We start from the raw sequence: 19874 nt of genomic DNA, 5'->3' as shown, positions 1-19874 counted from the left end.
TATGTTGCCCAGCCACGTAGTATGTTGCCCAGCCACGTAGTATGTTGCCCAGCCACGTAGTATGTTGCCCAGCCACGTAGTATGTTGCCCAGCCACGTAGTATGTTGCCCAGCCACGTAGTATGTTGCCCAGCCACGTAGTATGTTGCCCAGCCACGTAGTATGTTGCCCAGCCACGTATGTCACAGGTTAAAAAATAAACATATACTCACCTTCCGAGGGCTCCTTGTAGTCCAGCTTCCGGTCCCAGGGTTGGTATGAGCACAGGACCTGTGATGACGTCGCGGTCCGGTCACGTGACCGTGACATCATGGCAGGTCCTTGTCACATACCATCCTTGCCACCGGAACCTGCTGCGTGCATGGAGCGGTCACCGGAGCATCGCGAGGAGAAGGAAAGGCGGCGGAAGTTGAGTATATAATGATTTTTTCGCGAGACCGCTAAGTCTTCTGGGTAATGTCCCAATGCATCTCTGGGAACGGAAGCTGGTGGCAGCCACGCGCGCATCGGTGGACAGCGGAAGGTGAGAATAGCAGGTTTTTTTGGTTTTTTAATTATTTTTAACATTAGATTTTTTTTTACTATTGATGCTGCCTATAATAAGTAAAAAGTTGGTCACACAGGGTTAATAGCAGCGTTAACTGAGTGCGTTACACCGCGGCATAACGCAGTCCGTTAACACTGCCATTAACCCTGTGTGAGCGCTGACTGGAGGGGAGTATGGAGCGGGCGCCGGGCACTGACTGGACGGAAGTAGGGAGGGACTAATTGTCGGCCGGGCTGTGCCTGTCGCTGATTGGTCGCAGCCTGGCGGCCTCGACCAATCAGCGACGCGGGATTTCCGAGACAGACAGATGGAAGTGGACCTTAGACAAATATATATATAGATAGATAGATAGAAAGAGATAGATATACAAACATTATTCATGCCAATTGATCTTTTATTTATAGGATGCACTTGTATCTGATTTATTTTTTGTTAAATCAGATTTTTTTTATTGAAAATATTCATTTTTGCTTGTTACAATTACCCCCCTTCAAAAAAAGCAATGAAGAAAAGTTATAGAATAGACAGAATCACCGACTGATATTGTCATTTTGACATTTTAAAATAAATCTTCTTTAGCAATGTTTTCCCACATTTAAGATAATCTTAAAAAGCCAATTATATTACTTACACCTCCTTCCTTATATCTCCCAATTCCCCAAAAGAGAGACCACCCATGACATTTAACCCATTTTTCTGCAGTTACAAAGGATATAAATATAACAGGGTAACTTTATATATGGTCCATGGAATTATGTATTATAGGCTTATATGTTATGTTTTAAACCCATCACTCCCTCAGACAAGCCCTCATAGCTTAAAGAAAATCTGTAAGCAGGATTTTTCTAAGTAAACTACAGACACTGTCTTGTTGGTGCTGTTATGCTGATTAAAATGATACCTGGGCTGAGGAAATCCATCCTGTGTAATCAGTGTTAGATGTTGTCGGTTGAGGATATGTTCGTGCTCCGTTCCAGGACTGTAGGCAGAGTCTTATCTTGGTTTCTCTGGCCCAGAGAAACCAAGGAAAGACCTGTCCACAGGCCCCCTATCATAGAGACAGACTGTTTGTGCTTCGGGGCGGCCTGTGGGCAGGTCTTTCTTTGGTTTCTCTGGCTTAGAGCAGGATGATAAGACTCTGCCTACAGCCCCACCCTGGAGCACGCGCATATCATTAACTGAAAACGTCTAACACTGATTACACAAGAATCACAAGACAGATTTCTTCACCCCAGGTATCATTTTAATCAGTATAACAGTGGCAACCCGACACTGCCTGTAGTTTATTTAGCAAAGTCCTGCTGACAGGTTTGCTTTAAGAACTTTTTCCTTAAAGGGGTTGTCTGGCTTTGGAGTACAAGTCTGCAGTCACTCAATGCATGTGTTGTGAGGATTTGCCGGCATCGGGCTCATGACCGCAAGAATTCGATTTGCATACATGTCGTCACTTGCCGAATAGATATTCACGGCCTCGCTCAATACAAATGTATTGAGCGACATTGCATATGTCTAGTTGGAATGTGGCTGGAAGAATGAAAATCGCATACTTGTGGTCACATGACTGCCCGCTCCTGGCGCAGGACAGAGGAATGCTCACAGTGCGCACGGATTGAGGCGTACGTCTCTAATCAGACACTCCAGATCACGCAGAGGTGTGTACGTCTTTATGACTCAAAAATGTCTGATGCCACTACACACCCTCATCTACACTATGTTCCAAATTATTATGCAAATGACATTTTTATCGGATTTTCCTAAATGGTCAGTGCAAATGACAGTCAGTCTAATAAAAGTCATCACCTGTTAGAGTATACATCGAATTTTATTGAAGAAACCTCCCAATGATAACAGTATAATCTCCAAAATAAATAAAAACTTAAAATGCACTGTTCCAAATTATTAGGCACAGTAGAATTTCTAAACATTTGATATGTTTTAAAGAAACTGTAAATGCTAATTTGTGGAATTTGCAGCATTAGGAGGTCACATTCACTGAACAAAAAAGCTATTTAACTCTAAAACATCCTAACAGGCCAAGTTGCATGTTAACATAGGACCCTTCTTTGATATCACCTTCACAATTCTTGCATCCATTGAACTTGTGAGTTTTTGGAGAGTTTCTGCTTGTATTTCTTTGCATGAAGCCAGAATAGCCTCCCAGAGTTGCTGTTTTGATGTGAACTGCCTCCTACCCTCATAGATCTTTTGCTTGATGATACTCCAAAGGTTCTCTTTAGGGTTGTGGTCAGGGGAAGATGGTGGCCACACCATGAGTTTATCTCCTTTTATGCCCATAGCAGCCAATGAGGTATTCTTTGCAGCATGAGATGGTGCACTGTCATGCATGAAGATGATTTTACTCCTGAAGGCACATTTCTGCTTTTTATACCATGGAGGAAAGTTGTCAGTCAGAAACTCTATATACTTTGCAGTGGTCATTTTCACACCTTCAGGAACCTTAAAGGGCCCTACCAGCTGTTTCTCCATGATTCTGGCCCTAAACATGACTCCTCCACCTCCTTGCTGACGTTGCAGCCTTGTTGGGACATGGTGGCCATCCATCAACCATCCACTACTCCATCCATTTGGACCATCCAGGGTTGCTCAACACTTATTAGTAAACAAGAATGTTTGGAAATTAGTCTTCATGTATGTGTGAACCCAATGCAACCATTTCTGCTTGTGAACACTGTTTAAGGGTGACCGAATAGTAGGTTTATGCACCACAGCAAGCCTTTGAAGGAGCCTACACCTTCGAGAGACTCCAGAGGCACCAGCAGCTTCAAATATCTGTTTGCTGCTTTGTAATGACTTTTTAGCAGCTGCTCTCTTAATCTGACGAACTTGCCTAGCAGATATCTTCCTCATTATGCCTTTATCAGCACAAACACATCTGTGCTCAGATACAGCCACAAATCTCTTAACAGTACGATGATCACCCTTAGGGTATGTGCACACGTTGCGGATTTCTTGCAGAAAATTCCTGAAGAAAACCGGAAATTTTCTGCAAGAAATCCGCATTTTTTTTTTGCGTTTTTTTTCCGTTTTTTTCGCGTTTTTTTAGCATTCTGCAAGCGTAATTAGCTTGCAGAATGCTAAAGTTTTCCAAGCGATCTGTAGCATCGCTTGGAAAACTGACTGACAGGTTGGTCACACTTGTCAAACATAGCGTTTGACAAGTGTGACCAACTTTTTACTATAGATGCAGCTTATGCAGCATCTATAGTAAAAGATAGAATGTTTAAAAATAATAAAAAAAATAAAAAAAATGCTTATACTCACCCAGACATCTCCTCAGCGGCCGTCCGGCTCCTCTTCTAGCTGGTCTGTGCGCACAGGACCTCCCGTGACGTCACGGTCACGTGAGCGGTCACATGACCGCTCACGACCAATCACAGGACAGTGACGTCATTCGGCGAGGTCCTTCAGCGCACACCAGCTACAGGAACCGAACGGCAGCGTGCGAGGAGGCGGGAATACATCGAGGGTGAGTATAGGACTGTTTATTATTTTATTTCTTATTTTTTGACCACTTATATGGTGCCCAGTGCGTGGAGGAGAGTCTCCTCTCCTCCACCCTGGGTACCAACCGCATATAATCTGCTTACTTCCCGCATGGTGTGCACAGCCCCGTGCGGGAAGTAAGCAGATCAATGGACCCCTAGGTGTGCGGAATCCCTGCAATTCCGCATTTTTAATGAACATGTTGCTTTTTTTTCCGCTATGCGATTTTTTCGCGGAAAAAATCGCAACATTTGCACAAAAAATGCGGAATACCCTGTAAATAATAGGAGGCTTATGTAAGCGTTTTTTTTCGCGTTTTTATCACGTTTTTATAGCGAAAAAACGCGAAAAAAACGCTAACAATCCTGAACGTGTGCACATGGCCTTAAGTTTTCGGGAACTTTCTAATGTTTTCATCCCTTCACCAAGGCATTGCACTATTTGATGCTTTTCAGCAGCAGAGAGATCCTTTTTGTTTCCCATGTTACTTGAAAACTGTGACCTGCTTAATAATGTGGAACATCATTTTTAAGTAGTTTTCCTTTAATTAGAATCACCTGGAAAGCCAATTATCCCATGCATTTAAGATTGATTTCAGTGATCCATTGAGCCCTGAGACACAATACCATCCACGAGTTTATTTGAAAAACAAAACAATTAAATCTTTATGACACTTAAATCCAAATTGCATAATAATTTGGAACACAGTGTAGACTGGCAAGGAAAACGCCGGTCTTCATGAATTGGAGTCATTGTCTTGAAAGCTTTGTACCAAGATTATAAATAATCTTCTATCTATAGCTTGCAAAATAATTTACTGATTACTGGGGAGTTAAGGTACCTTCACACGAAATGACTTTGTAACGATATCGCTAGCGATCCGTGACGTTGCTGCGTCCTCGCTAGCGATATCGTTTAGTTTGACACGCAGCAGCGATCAGGATCCTGCTGTGATGTCGCTGGTCGCTGAATATAGTCCAGAACTTTATTTGGTCGTCCGATCGCCGTGTATCGTTGTGTTTGAAAGTAAAAGCAACGATACCAGCGATGTTTTACACTGGTAACCAGGGTAAACATCGGGTTACCAAGCGCAGGGCCGCGCTTAGTAACCCGATGTTTACCCTGGTTACCAGCGTAAAAGTAAAATAAACAAACAGTATATACTCACCTGCGCGTCCCCCAGCGTCTGCTTCCTGACACTTACTGAGCGCTGGCCCTAAAGTGAAAGTGAAAGCACAGTGGTGACGTCACCGCTGTGCTGTTAGGGCCGGAGCTCAGTCAGTGTCAGGAAGCAGACGCTGGGGGACGCGCAGGTGAGTATGTACTGTTTGTTTTTTTTACTTTTACGCTGGTAACCAGGGTAAACATTGGGTTACTAAGCGCGGCCCTGCGCTTAGCAACCCGATGTTTACCCTGGTTACCCGGGGACCTCGGCATCGTTGGCCGCTGGAGAGCGGTCTGTGTGACAGCTCCCCAGCGATCAAACAGCGACGCTGCAGCGATCGGCATCGTTGTCGCTATCGCTGCAGCGTCGCTTCGTGTGAAGGTACCTTTAGACTGCTGGAACCCCTACCGATGTCTGTCGAGAACGGTGCTCTGCCTCTGTCGGTTGGGCATATGTACTTCTGCTCCATTCATTCTCTATTGGATTGCTGAGAGTTGTTTTTTCCTGACTCCCCCATAAAAATGCATGCTTGGTTTAGCAGAACATGCCTGTTTATTTTAATAGGAAGAGAAGCCTCTTCCAGACACCTAGTAGTTATTTCCTCCGAAGGGAAAATGTTAAAATCTTGTGTTGCTGCCCCCATTACATATTATATCACCTGCCCTAATTGGCCAGTTCAGTCAGTCGTGGTGGATATGGTCAGCATTACTTTATCCATCATAACCCGTGTCATTCTTTGCCATGCAGAGAGCAATTGTTCTCTACAGTACTGCGGTTTCTGTTAAGTCTTGTTTTAGAATAATTTTCATATACAAACTCTTATTAGGAGGTATACTTTTGGCCCATAGCAATATACAATTGTTTAAATGTTTGATTATCATATAGACCCTCTGGTAGTTGATTATCAGTTTATTGAATAGATGGACATTTATATGTAGGGAGCTTGTCAGTCAATTCATGCTGCCCAAACCACAGGCTGCACATGGGAGAGACCTGTAAATCACCTAGAGCGGTGCGTGTAGAGCTGACCTTGGGCAGTGCCATACTAGTCATGTCTCTTCCGTTGGTCCCCACCTGGCTACAATTGTGCAGCCATACTCTGATTCTTGCTGCCCATTGCTTGGTCATAATGAATAGACTATAAAGGGTTCCCTTTCATCATGCCTGGTTGTTTATTCTCATACGGAAAAGCCACCACAAGAAGTTTCTGGCAGGGCTTTCTCCCCACTGAGAACCGAGCATGCATATGTATGAAGTTTAGAAGATCACTGTTGGCTGACATCTATTGAGGTGTATGGCTGCCTTTAGTGAAAGTGCTTGATTCTCAATAGATTTAGATTTTTTTGACCCCTAAATATCATTTACCATTATCTATAGAACACCTTCTACTTTGTGAAGTATTTGTACTGTCCAGTGTTAATGTGCCTTTGTCTGTGCTTGTACCACATTTGTGATGTCCTTGCTTTGCCTTCTTGTCCTGCTCAGGTTCTGTTCTGGCGGCCTCATTGAGCACAGTAGGGAATGTTAATGGATATCATACTTGCCAAGGTGAGCATGTCTGTTCTGTCTTACGCATTCCGTCTGCCTTGGAAAAAATTTTTTTACGCTATACACCATGCTTTGTTTTAATAGATTTGACTGGGATTCTGTGTGATGTTTCTGAGATTACTCAGAAGTATGAAGATCTTGGAGTGGCACTAAATAACCGTGAGGGACAGTTGTCCACCATGTTGGAAAAGATGAAGAAGGTTCAACAAGAAACTAATCAGATGCTGAAGTGGTTAGAGTCTAAAGAAAAAGTGATTACAGCTGTCAATGTTTCTCCAACGAAGAGTGAGATTGTTAGAGCACAAGCAGAACAGAACAAGGTAAGTCTCCAGTACTGTGTCAGGCAGTGAAAAAACAAAGATTGTCTACCAAAGATACCTCCTCCAACTTTCATTTAAGCCATTTTGATATATCTCCTTTGCAAAGGGTAATAAGTAACACAAATTAACTCCTTTTCTTGGAGTAATAGTGAAAGTATGGTACAACATTTTTTTTCTTAATTTAAAAAGAAATACAGGTCATAAAGCAGACAAGCGGGTCCTATTGGTATGGGTTTATGTGTAATGAGCAAGAAAATATGTACCATATGTTCTGACACAGTCAGCAGTGGGGACCACAAGGATCAGTATTGGGCCCAAATATCTTTATTAATGATCCTGTGGATGGGATTGGAAGTAATTTGTCAGTCTTTGTTGATGACATAGAACTTTGTAGAATAATAAAAACTGAGCTTGACAATATAATATTACAAAACGATCTAGATAAGATGTCTGCATGGGTATATGAGGTTTATTGTTGATAAATGTAGAGTAATGTACCTATTCCTGAGTAGTCATATTGCTGCATTTACAGTTGTGTGAAAGTGTTTGCCCCCTTCCTGATTTCCAATTTTTTGCATGTGTCACACTTAAATGTTTCAGATCACCAAACAAATGAAAATGTTAGACAAAGATAACACAAAGAAGCACAAAATGCAGTTTTTAAATGAAGGACTTTATTGTTAAGGGAAAAAAGGGAAATCCAAACCTACAGGGATGTGTGAAAAAATGATTTACCCCTAAATCTAATAACTGGTTGGGCCATCCTTAGCAGCAGCAACTGCAATCAAGCATTTTGATAACTGGCATTGAGTCTTTTACAACACTCTGGAGGAATTTTTGCCCACTCATCTTTGCAGAATTGTAGTAATTCAGCCACATTGGAGGGTTTCCGAGCATGAACCATCTTTTTAAGCTCATGCCACAGCATCTGTCGGATTAAGGTCAGGACTTTGACTAGGCCACTCCAAAGTCTTAATTTTGTTTTACTTTAGAGGTGGACTCGCTGATGTGTTTTGGATCATTGCCCTGCTGAGGTCACAAACAGATGACTGGACATTCTCCTTCAGGATTTTTTTGGTAGGTGGCAGAATTCATGGTTCTACTTACCACCGCAAGTCTTCCAGGTCCTGAAGCAGCAAAACGGTCCAAGACCATCACACTACCACCACTGTACTTTCCTGTTGGTATGATGTTCCTTTTCTGAAATGCTGTGTTACTTCTACGCAACATGTAATGGTACATGCTTCGTCAGTTCACAGAGTATTCTCCCAAAAGTCTTGGGGATCAGCAAGATGTTTTCTGGCAAAACTGAGACAAGCCTTTATATTCTTATTGCTCAGCAGTGGTTTTAGTCTTGGAACTCTGCCATGCAGACCATTTTTGCCCAGTCTCTTTCTAAAGGTGGAATCATGAACACTGTCCTTAACTGAGGCAAGTGAGTCTTGCAGTTCTTTTGGTGTTGTTGTATGGTCTTTGTGATCCCTTGGATGAATCGTCGCTGCCCTCTTGAGCTAATTTTGGTCGGCCAGCTACAGGTTCACCACTGATTCATGTTTTCGCCATTTGTGTATAATGGCTCTCACTGTGGTTCACTGGAGTCCCAAAGCTTTAGAAATGGCTTTATAACCTTTGTCAGACTGATCTCAATTAGTTTGTTTCTCATTTGTTCCATAATTTCTTGAAATCGCGGCATGATGTCTAGCTTTTGAGGATCATTTAGTCTACTTCACTTTGTCATGCAGGTCATATTTAAGTGATTTCTTGATTGAGCACAGGTGTGGCTATGGAATTTGAACTCTGCTTCCCAAAGATGCGATAAACCACAGTTACTTTAAGGAGAAAATTTTAAAAAAGACACCGCGCTATAGCTAAGTGAATATAGAATGAAAGCTCGTACACTCACACAATACGGTTGGAGGTATAAGTCGAAAAGGGTTAATAAAAAAGTACAATGTTGGTAGTGAACATTATACTTTTTATTAACCCTTTTCGACTTACACCTCCATCCGTATGTGTCACTTTAGCATTGTGTGAGTGTATGAGCTTTCATTCTATATTCACTTAACTGTAGCCCCGTGTATTTTTTTTCATTTTCTCCATTTGATTATTTATCTGACAGACTGTGCACAGAGGCTGTCTAGACACAGCAGCTTAGGCTAGTTTCACACTAGCGTTTTGCTGAGCTGTGGAAGGCTGCGGACTTCCTCTATGAAGCCCCGCCCATGGCCGCACCTCCGTCGCTCAGCTCCTCCCACTTCCACATGCGGCCTGCGTACCTATCTTTATCATTTGGTACGCAGGTCGTGCGGATGTATGCAGATGCCTCCGCATGCGTCGTGTTGACGCTGCAGAGAAAAAAAGAAATTCCAACCAGGGGTCGCCACATCGTCAAAACGACCCATGTGGAGGCATCCGCATACATTAGCACGACCTGCGTACCTAATATTAAAGATTACGCTTTTCCCACTCAATGGCGCCAGTGTATTTTTTATTAAAATTCACAGTTTAGTCTACGTTCACATTTGCGGTCTGCGCCGCAGCGTCGGGCGCCGCAGCGTCGCCGCATGCGTCATGCGCCCATATATATTTAACATGGGGGCGCATGGACATGCGTCGCACTTGCGTTTTGCGCCGCATGCGTCACTGCGGTGCACGCGTCCGGGCGCAGAGGACGCAGCAAGTTGCATTTTTGCTCAGTCAAAAAAAGGACGCATGCGGCGCAAAACGCAGCGTTGTGCATGTGTTTTGCTGCGTTTTTGTTTGCGTTGTGTGTTGCGTCGCCGACGCTGCGGCGCACAACGCAAATGTGAACGTAGCCTAATTTATGTTTTAAGGGAGTGGGCCGGGCAATTCCTTATAGGTTTGGATTTCTTTTTTCCTTTAATAAAGACCTTCTTTTAAAAACTGCATTTTGTTTACTTGTGTTGGCTTTGTCTAATATTTAAATATGTTTGCTGATCTGAAACATTTAAGTGTGACAAACATACACAAGAATAGGAAAACACTTTCACACAACTGTATATTAAATGGAATTATATTTGGGACTACAGAACAGGAGACAGACTTGTGTTTTCTGGTTACACGTAAGCTGAGCAGCAGTACTGAATGTCAAGCAGCAGCTGCACAGGCAAATAAGATTTTAGTTGTATAACAGGAGAACTAAAAACCCGTGATCCCAGTGTTTTATGACCCTTCTGTAAATCACTCATAAGGTCACATCTGGAATATTGGATCCATATTTAAAAAAATATATTGGGAAGTTAGTTCAAAGGCGAGCAACTATATTATTACATGGAATGGAAGGCTTCTCCTATAATGAAAGATTAGAAAAATTGGGATTTTTTAGCTTGGGGAAAAAAAGATCTCAGATGATCTGCTTACACATACATATATATATATATATATATATATATATATATATATATATATATATATATATATATATATATATATATATATATAGTATTTTTTTTGAATGATAAAACACACTTTTTCCTCCCAAGTTAGGAAGGGAGATTAGGGTGCTTCTTATAATCCAAATGTAGCTTACTGGGGGCAGGGTGGGGGGTTCACAGGAGGCAGGGTCGCTGTGCAGAAAGCGTGGCAGTGTGCTTTGGGGAAAATGGCCACCAAAGGTGGCGCATGCGTAGACTGAGATCTTGGCTCCCTCTGTAACACTGCTTTTCCGCCGCCATCCCCCAGTGAGCTACCATAAGTTCAAACTTTTAGTCGGACCGCAATTTTAGTCTAAATTTTTTTTTTCCTATTTTCCTCCCCAAAATTTGGGGTCTATCTTACAGTCCTCAAAATACGTAAGTAGATGTGTGGTCAATACAAAGGCACATGACTTATTCTTTGTAAGGACCTTGCAAAAGACCAGGGGACATGCATTACATGTGTAGGACAGGTGATTCCGGCAGCAAAATAGGAAAGGGTTCTTTCCAGTCATAGTAGTCAGACTGTGGAATGCCCTACCGTAAGAGGCAGTAATGGTAGACACTATATAAGCATTTTAAAAAGGACTAGATGCTTTTCTCACAACAAATGACACTGGGTTATACATAATCTAGCGATGGAGAACGTATAACAGTTGGAGAAAGGTTGAACTTGGTGGGCCTGTGTCTTTTGTTCTGTCTATATAACTATGTACATATTTGTTCAGAGCTGCAGCTCACGCTAGCATTTACCTCCACTTTGGCTGAAGACAAAAGCAATGGAAAATGTGATGAGCAAGAACGATTTTCCGACAAATGAAAATTAGTATAGGTGTCGGAAAAAATGTGGGGGTTTCTTCAGTAATGGGTTCTCGGTGGTTACTTTACCGAGAAGAATAGAATATGTTAACCCCTTCCCGACCTTTGACGCCACGTAGGCATCATGAAAACCCGTGCCAATCCGACCCATGACGCCTATGTGGCGTCATGGAATGATCGCGTCCCTGCAGATCGGGTGAAAGGGTTAACTCCAATTTCACCCGATCTGCAGGGACAGGGGGAGTGGTGCTTCAGCCCAGGGGGGGTGGCTTCACCCCCCCGTGGCTACGATCGCTCTGATTGGCTGTTGAAAGTGAAACTGCCAATCAGAGCGATTTGTAATATTTCATCTAAAAAACTGGTGAAATATTACAATCCAGCCATGGCCGATGTTGCAATATTATCGGCCATGGCTGGAAATACTGATTTCCACCGATCGCCCCCCCAAACCACCGATCTGTCACGTAGTCCCCTCCGTCCTGTGCTCCGCTCCCCCGTCCTCCTGTCCGCTCCCCCCCTGCTCCTATGCCACCCCCCCCCCCCCGTGCTCCGACGCCCCCCCGTGCCCCGATCTCCCCCCCCTTATACTTACCGAGGCTCCCGGTGTCGGTCCGTCTTCTCCATGGGCGCCGCCATCTTCCAAAATGGAGGGCGCATGCTCAGTGCGCCCGCCGAATCTGCCGGCCGGCAGATTCATTACAAGTACATTTTGATCGCTGTGGTAGGTTCTATCACAGCGATCAAAATAAAAAAAATAATAAACCCCCCTCTTTATCACCCCCATAGGTAGGGACAATAATAAAATAAAGAAAATATTTTTTTTTTCTTTTTCCACTAGGGTTAGGGTTAGAACTAGGGTTAGAACTAGGGGTAGGGTTAGGGGTAGGGTTAGGGTTATGGCATGTGCACACAGTGCGGATTTGGCTGCGGATTGGCCGCGGATCCGCAGCGGATTGGCCGCGGATCCGCAGCGGATTGGCCGCTGCGAATTCGTAGCAGTTTTCCATCAGGTTTACAGTACCATGTACACCTATGGAAAACCAAATCCGCTGTGCCCATGGTGCGGAAAATTCCGTGCAGAAACGCTGCGTTGTATTTTCCGCAGCATGTCAATTCTTTGTGCGGATTCCACAGCGTTTTACACCTGTTCCTCAATAGGAATCCGCAGGTGAAATCCGCACAAAAAAACACTGGAAATCTGCTGTAAATCCGCAGGTAAAACGCAGTGCCTTTTACCTGCAGATTTTTCAAAAATCGTGCGGAAAAATCTCACACGAATCTGCAACGTGGGCACATAGCCTTAGAGTTAGGGTTGCAATTAGGGCTAGGGTTGGAAATAGGGTTAAGATTAGGCTTGTGGTTAGGGTTACGGATAGGGTTAGGGGTGTGTTGGGGTTACAGTTGTGGTTAGGGTTGGGATTAGGGTTAGGGTTGGGATTAGGGTTAGGATTAGGGTTAGAGTTGGAATTAGGGTTACGGGTGTGTTGGGGTTAGGGTTGTGGTTAGGGGTGTGTTGGGGTTAGGGTTGTGATTAGGGTTATGGCTACAGTTGGGATTAGGATTAGGGGTGTGTTGGGGTTAGTGTTGAAGTTAGAATTGAGGGGTTTCCACTGTTTAGGCACATCAGGGGTCTCCAAACGCGACATGGCACCACCATTGATTCCAGCCAATCTTGCGTTCAAAAAGTCAAATGGTGCTCCCTCCCTTCCAAGCCCCGATGTGCGCCCAAACAGTGGTTTACCCCCACATTTGGGGTACCAGCATACTCAGGACAAACTGGGCAACAACTGTTGGGGTCCAATTTCTCCTGTTACCCTTGCAAAAATAAAAAATTACTTGCTAAAACATAATTTTTGAAGAAAGAACAATTATTTTTTATTTTCACGGCTCTGCGTTATAAACTTCTGTGAAGCACTTGGGGGTTGAAAGTGCTCACCACACATCTAGATAAGTTCCTTCGGGGGTCTAGTTTCCAAAATGGGGTCACTTGTGGGGTGTTTCTACTGTTTAGGCACATCAGGGGCTCTGCAAATGCAACGTGATGCCCGCAGACCATTCCATCAAAGTCTGCATTTCAAATGTCACTACTTCCCTTCCGAGCCCTGACGTGTGCCCAAACAGTGGTTTACCCCCACATATGGGGTATCAGCGTACTCACAACAAACTGGGCAACAAATATTGGGGTCCAATTTCTCCTGTTACCCTTGTGAAAATAAAAAATTGCTTGCTAAAACATCTTTTTTGAGGAAAGAAAAATGATTTTTTCTTTTCACGGCTCTGCGTTGTAAACTTCTGTGAAGCACTTGGGGGTTGAACGTGCTCATCACACATCTAGATAAGTTCCTTGGGGGGTCTAGTTTCCAAAATGGGGTCACTTGTGGGGGGTTTCTACTGTTTAGGCACATCAGGGGCTCTGCAAATGCAATGTGACGCCCGCAGACCATTCCATCAAAGTCTGCATTTCAAATGTCACTACTTCCCTTCCGAGCCCTGACGTGTGCCCAAACAGTGGTTTACCCCCACATATGGGGTATCAGCGTACTCACAACAAACTGGGCAACAAATATTGGGGTCCAATTTCTCCTGTTACCCTTGTGAAAATAAAAAATTGCTTGCTAAAACATCTTTTTTGAGGAAAGAAAAATGATTTTTTCTTTTCACGGCTCTGCGTTGTAAACTTCTGTGAAGCACTTGGGGGTTGAACGTGCTCATCACACATCTAGATAAGTTCCTTGGGGGGTCTAGTTTCCAAAATGGGGTCACTTGTGGGGGGTTTCTACTGTTTAGGCACATCAGGGGCTCTGCAAATGCAATGTGACGCCCGCAGACCATTCCATCAAAGTCTGCATTTCAAATGTCACTACTTCCCTTCCGAGCCCTGACGTGTGCCCAAACAGTGGTTTACCCCCACATATGGGGTATCAGCGTACTCACAACAAACTGGGCAACAAATATTGGGGTCCAATTTCTCCTGTTACCCTTGTGAAAATAAAAAATTGCTTGCTAAAACATCTTTTTTGAGGAAAGAAAAATGATTTTTTATTTTCACGGCTCTGCGTTGTAAACTTCTGTGAAGCACTTGGGGGTTGAACGTGCTCATCACACATCTAGATAAGTTCCTTGGGGGGTCTAGTTTCCAAAATGGGGTCACTTGTGGGGGGTTTCTACTGTTTAGGCACATCAGGGGCTCTGCAAATGCAATGTGACGCCCGCAGACCATTCCATCAAAGTCTGCATTTCAAATGTCACTACTTCCCTTCCGAGCCCTGACGTGTGCCCAAACAGTGGTTTACCCCCACATATGGGGTATCAGCGTACTCACAACAAACTGGGCAACAAATATTGGGGTCCAATTTCTCCTGTTACCCTTGTGAAAATAAAAAATTGCTTGCTAAAACATCTTTTTTGAGGAAAGAAAAATGATTTTTTATTTTCACGGCTCTGCGTTGTAAACTTCTGTGAAGCACTTGGGGGTTGAACGTGCTCACCACACATCTAGATAAGTTCCTTGGGGGGTCTAGTTTCCAAAATGGGGTCACTTGTGGGGGGTTTCTACTGTTTAGGCATATCAGGGGCTCTGCAAACGTAACATGATGCCCGCAGACCATTCCATCAAAGTCTGCATTCCAAAACGTCACTACTTCCCTTCCGAGCCCCGGCATGTGCCCAAACCGTGGTTTACCCCCACATATGGGGTATCAGCGTACTCAGGAGAAACTGGACAACAACTTTTGGGGTCAAATTTCTCCTGTTACCCTTGCAAAAATAAAAAATTCTGGGCTAAAAATATTTTTGAGGAAAGGAAACATGTATTTTTTTCACGGCTCTGCGTTATAAACTTCTGTGAAGCACTTAAGGGTTCAAAGTGCTCACCACACATCTAGATAAGTTCCCTTGGGGGTCTAGTTTCCAAAATGGAGTCACTTGTGGGGAGTTCCTACTGTTTAGGCACATCAGGGGCTCTGCAAACGCAACCTGACGCCCGCAGAGCATTCCATCAAAGTCTGCATTTCAAAACGTCACTACTTCCCTTCCGAACCCCGACGTGTGCCAAAACAGTGGTTTACCCAAACATATGGGGTATCAGCGTACTCAGGAGAAACTGGACGACAACTTTTGGTGTCCAATTTCTCCTGTTACCCTTGGGAAAATAAAAAATTGTGGGCTAAAAAATCATTTTTGAGAAAAGAAAAATTATTTTTTATTTTCATGGCTCTGCGTTATAAACTTCTGTGAAGCACTTGGGGGTTCAAAGTGCTCACCACACATCTAGATTAGTTCCTTGGGAGGTCTAGTTTCCAAAATGGGGTCACTTGTGCGGGAGCTCCAATGTTTAGGCACACAGGGGCTCTCCACACGCGACATGGTGTCCGCTAATGATTGGAGCTAATTTTCCATTGAAAAAGCCAAATGGCGTGCCTTCCCTTCCGAGCCCTGCCGTGCGCCCAAACAGTGGTTTACCCCCACATATGGAGTATCATCGTACTCAGGACAAACTGGACAACAACATTTGGGGTCCAATTTCTCCTATTACCCTTGGGAAAATAAAAAATTCTGGGCTAAAAACCATTTTTGAGGAAAGAAAAATTATTTTTTATTTTCACGGCTCTGCGTTATAAACTTCTGTGAAGCACCTGGGGGTTATAAGTGCTCAATATGCATCTAGATAAGTTCCTTGGGGGGTCTAGTTTCCAAAATGGGGTCACTTGTAGGGGAGCTCCAATGTTTAGGCACACAGGGGCTCTCCAAACGCGACATGGTGTCCGCTAACGATTGGAGCTAATTTTCCATTCAAAAAGTCAAATGGCACGCCTCCCCTTCCGAGCCTTGCCGTGCACCCAAACAGTGGTTTACCCCCACATATGAGGTATCGGCGTACTCAGGAGAAATTGCCCAACAAATTTTAGGATCCATTTTATCCTGTTGCCCATGTGAAAATGAAAAAATTGAGGCTAAAATAATTTTTTTGTCAAAAAAAAGTACTGTTTCATTTTTACGGATCAATTTGTGAAGCGCCTGGGGGTTTAAAGTGCTCACTATGCTTCTAGATAAGTTCCTTGGGGGGTCTAGTTTCCAAAATGGGGTCACTTGTGGGGGAGCTCCAATGTTTAGGCACACGGGGGCTCTCCAAACGCGACATGGTGTCCGCTAAAGATTGGAGCCAATTTTTCATTGAAAAAGTCAAATGGCGCTCCTTCCCTTCCGAGCCCTGCCGTGCGCCCAAACAGTGGTTTACCCCCACATATGAGGTATCAGCGTACTCAGGACAAATTGGACAACAACGTTCGTGGGCCAGTTTCTCCTTTTACCCTTGGGAAAATAAAAAAAACTTCGCTAAAAGATCATTTTTGTGACTAAAAAGTTAAATGTTCATTTTTTACTTCCATGTTGCTTCTGCTGCTGTGAAACACCTGAAGGGTTAATAAACTTCTTGAATGTGGTTTTGAGCACCTTGAGGGGTGCAGTTTTTAGAATGGTGTCACTTTTGGGTATTTTCAGCCATATAGAACCCTGAAACTGACTTCAAATGTGAGGTGGTCCCTAAAAAAAATGGTTTTGTAAATTTTGTTGTAAAAATGAGAAATCACTGGTCAAATTTTAACCCTTATAACTTCCTAGCAAAAAAAAAAAATTGTTTCCAAAATTGTGCTGATGTAAAGTAGACATGTGGGAAATGTTATTTATTAACTATTTTGTGTCACATAACTCTCTGGTTTAACAGAATAAAAATAAAAAATGTGAAAATTGTGAAATTTTTGCCAAATTTCCGTTTTTTTCACAAATAAACTCAGAAATTATCGACCTAAATTTACCAATAACATGAAGCCCAATATGTCACGAAAAAACAATCTCAGAATCGCTAGGATCCGTTGAAGCGTTCCTGAGTTATTACCTCATAAAGGGACACTAGTCAGAATTGCAAAAAACGGCAAGGTCATTAAGGCCAAAATAGGCTGGGTCATGAAGGGGTTAATGAATGTGCATCTATACACGTATGGGATGAGGTAGGTGTCTGTTTTAGTGACTGATTGGGGGGCCCTAAAATGTGTAGTTAAACTCCACTTTGAAAACAGTGGCAGCTACATCTGTTGGCCTTATGTCAATTGGCTAATAAACTTGCTTGAGGTTTTTTTTCTTTCTTTTTCTTCTTCAGGAATTTATATCAGAACTCGAGCAGAGCTCTGAAAAAGTGGAAAAGTTGAAAGCTGAATTGAAAGATTTGCTGGAGAAGTATCCCAACTCCCCTGAGGCTGAAGCCTGGAGGCAGATGCTGGAAAAGCTTAGTAAGAATGAATTAGAACACAAAAAAAAAATGTTATATATTTTTATGTTTTCACCCAAGGGAACAATCTAATATATAAAGCTGAATGTGTGTATGTGTGTATGTATGTGTGTATGTCCGGGATTGGCATCTGAACCGTCGCAGCTACAGCCACAAAATTTTGCACAGTCACACGTCTGGACCCCGAGAGCGTCATAGGCTATGTTGTGAGGTGAAATTTTAACCCCGCGCTTTCCAATTCACCAAACAATTTTGCCCCTATCTACATAATGGGGAAAAAGTGAAAGGAAAAGTGTTGGAGGCGTCGCAGCTACAGGCACAAAATTTTGCACAGTCACACGTCTGGACCCCGAGAGCGTCAAAGCTATGTTGTGAGGTGAAATTTTAACCCCGCGCGTTCCAATTCACCAAACAATTTTGCCCCTATCTACATAATGGGGAAAAAATGAAAGGAAAAGTGTTGGAGGCAAATTAACAGCTGCCAGATGTGAACAAGGGGGACTTAAAGAATGAGAGCGATGGCGCCAAAGAGTATATACTGTACAGTTGCTAAGGTGGGGCCCCAACATGGGATAATCACCACACCACCACGGGGATATGAACACACACACAAAATGCGCCACACACTACCACGTGCTCGAACACATATACCACCCTCAGCGCACATTTCACCACACATACACCAACCTCGCCACATAAAAGTCGAAACACAAAAGTCGCCGCTCAAAACTCGCCACGCGCAAAACTCTCCACATGCAAAACTCGCCACATGTGCAAAACTCACCTCATGGAAAACTCGCCACACGCAAAACTTGCACATGCAGAAAAATTGCAACACGCAGAAAAATTGCCACATGCACAAAAGTTGCAACACATGCAAAAGTTGCCTCACACAAAACTTGCACATACTCAAAAGGCACCACACATAAAACTCGCCACGCGCAAAACTCGCCATGCGCAAAACTTGCTGCACACAACTTGCTACACTAACCTGTCACATGCAACTCGACACACAAAAAGTTGCTACACGCATGTCGCCACACAAAACTCATCTCACAAAAGTCGCTACATGCATGTCGCCACACGCAACTCAACACACACAACTTGACACACGAAACTCGCCCTAAAACACACACAAGTCTGGTATTATCCTTCAAAAATAAAAATCTGATTAATAAGCAGACAAACTACAAGAGCAACAAATGTACCATATAGGAATCCGGCAGCTGTCAGTCACATGACCAGTCTATTGTGTATGTGTGAGCTAATATATACTGCCAGGGGGTGGGCTTACTGTTGGCTGGGGATTTATCAGGCTGCCATTTTAGCTTACAAATACTGAGGTAAAAATACTGACCAAATAACGTGTGAACGAGGGCTAATACAGGAGGAGATGACATACAGATATATACTATATACAGGAGGAGATGACACACAGGTATATACTATATACAGGGCAGATTACCTACAGGTATATAGTATATACAGGAGGAGATGACATACAGGTATATGCTATGTATAGGAGGAGATGACATACAGGTATATACTATATACAGGAGGAGATGACACACAGATATATACTATATATAGGTGAGATGACACACAGGTATATACTATATACAGGAGATTACATACAGGTATATCTAATATATAAAGCTGAATGTTTGTGTGTATGTATGTATGTGTGTATGTCCGGGATTGGCATCTGCACCGTAGCAGCTACAGCCACAAAATTTTGCACAGTCACACGTCTGGACCCCGAGAGCGTCATAGGCTATGTTGTGAGGTGAAATTTTAACCCCGCGCGTTCCAATTCACCAAACAATTTTGCCCCTATCTACATAATGGGGAAAAAGTGAAGGGAAAAGTGTTGGAGGAAAATTGACAGCTGCCAGATGTGAACAATGAGGACTTAAAGAATGAGAGCGATGGCGCCAAAGAGTATATACCGTACAGTTGCTAAGGTGGGGCCCCGACATGGGATACTCACCACACACGGGGATATGAACACAAACACAAAATGCGCCCCACACTACCACGTGCTTGAACACATATACGACCCTCAGCACACATTTCACCACACACACACCAATCTCGCCACATAAAAGTCGAAACCCAAAAGTCACCACTCAAAACTCGCAACACGCAAAACTCGCTACATGCAAAACTCGCCATATGCAAAACTAGGCTCACGCAAAACTCGCCACACGTGCAAAACTCACCTCATGGAAAACTCACCTCATGCAAAAGTTGCC

The 19874-nt window shown here is 43.4% G+C and overlaps 1 protein-coding gene across 17 annotated transcripts in view; it reads left to right on the top strand.

Moving 5' to 3' along the window:
* The window catches only part of MACF1 (microtubule actin crosslinking factor 1), a 377759-nt gene that overhangs the window by 244097 nt on the left and 113788 nt on the right, over positions 1–19874 (top strand). For 15 of the 17 annotated variants that reach the window (XM_077295969.1, XM_077295955.1, XM_077295963.1 and 12 more), the window contains 3 exons: positions 6701–6763; positions 6848–7083; positions 17491–17620. In XM_077295969.1, coding sequence (XP_077152084.1) covers positions 6701–6763; positions 6848–7083; positions 17491–17620 — 429 coding nt within the window. The remainder of the gene's footprint in view (positions 1–6700; positions 6764–6847; positions 7084–17490; positions 17621–19874) is intronic. The other 2 variants (XM_077295966.1, XM_077295953.1) reach the window with 1 other exon arrangement.

This window comes from Ranitomeya variabilis, chromosome 3 (assembly GCF_051348905.1).
Source record: "Ranitomeya variabilis isolate aRanVar5 chromosome 3, aRanVar5.hap1, whole genome shotgun sequence".
In the NCBI taxonomy this organism is placed as follows: domain Eukaryota; kingdom Metazoa; phylum Chordata; class Amphibia; order Anura; family Dendrobatidae; genus Ranitomeya; species Ranitomeya variabilis.
The sequence above is the reverse complement of the archived record's forward strand: the minus strand, read 5'-3'. Positions and strand labels throughout refer to the sequence as shown.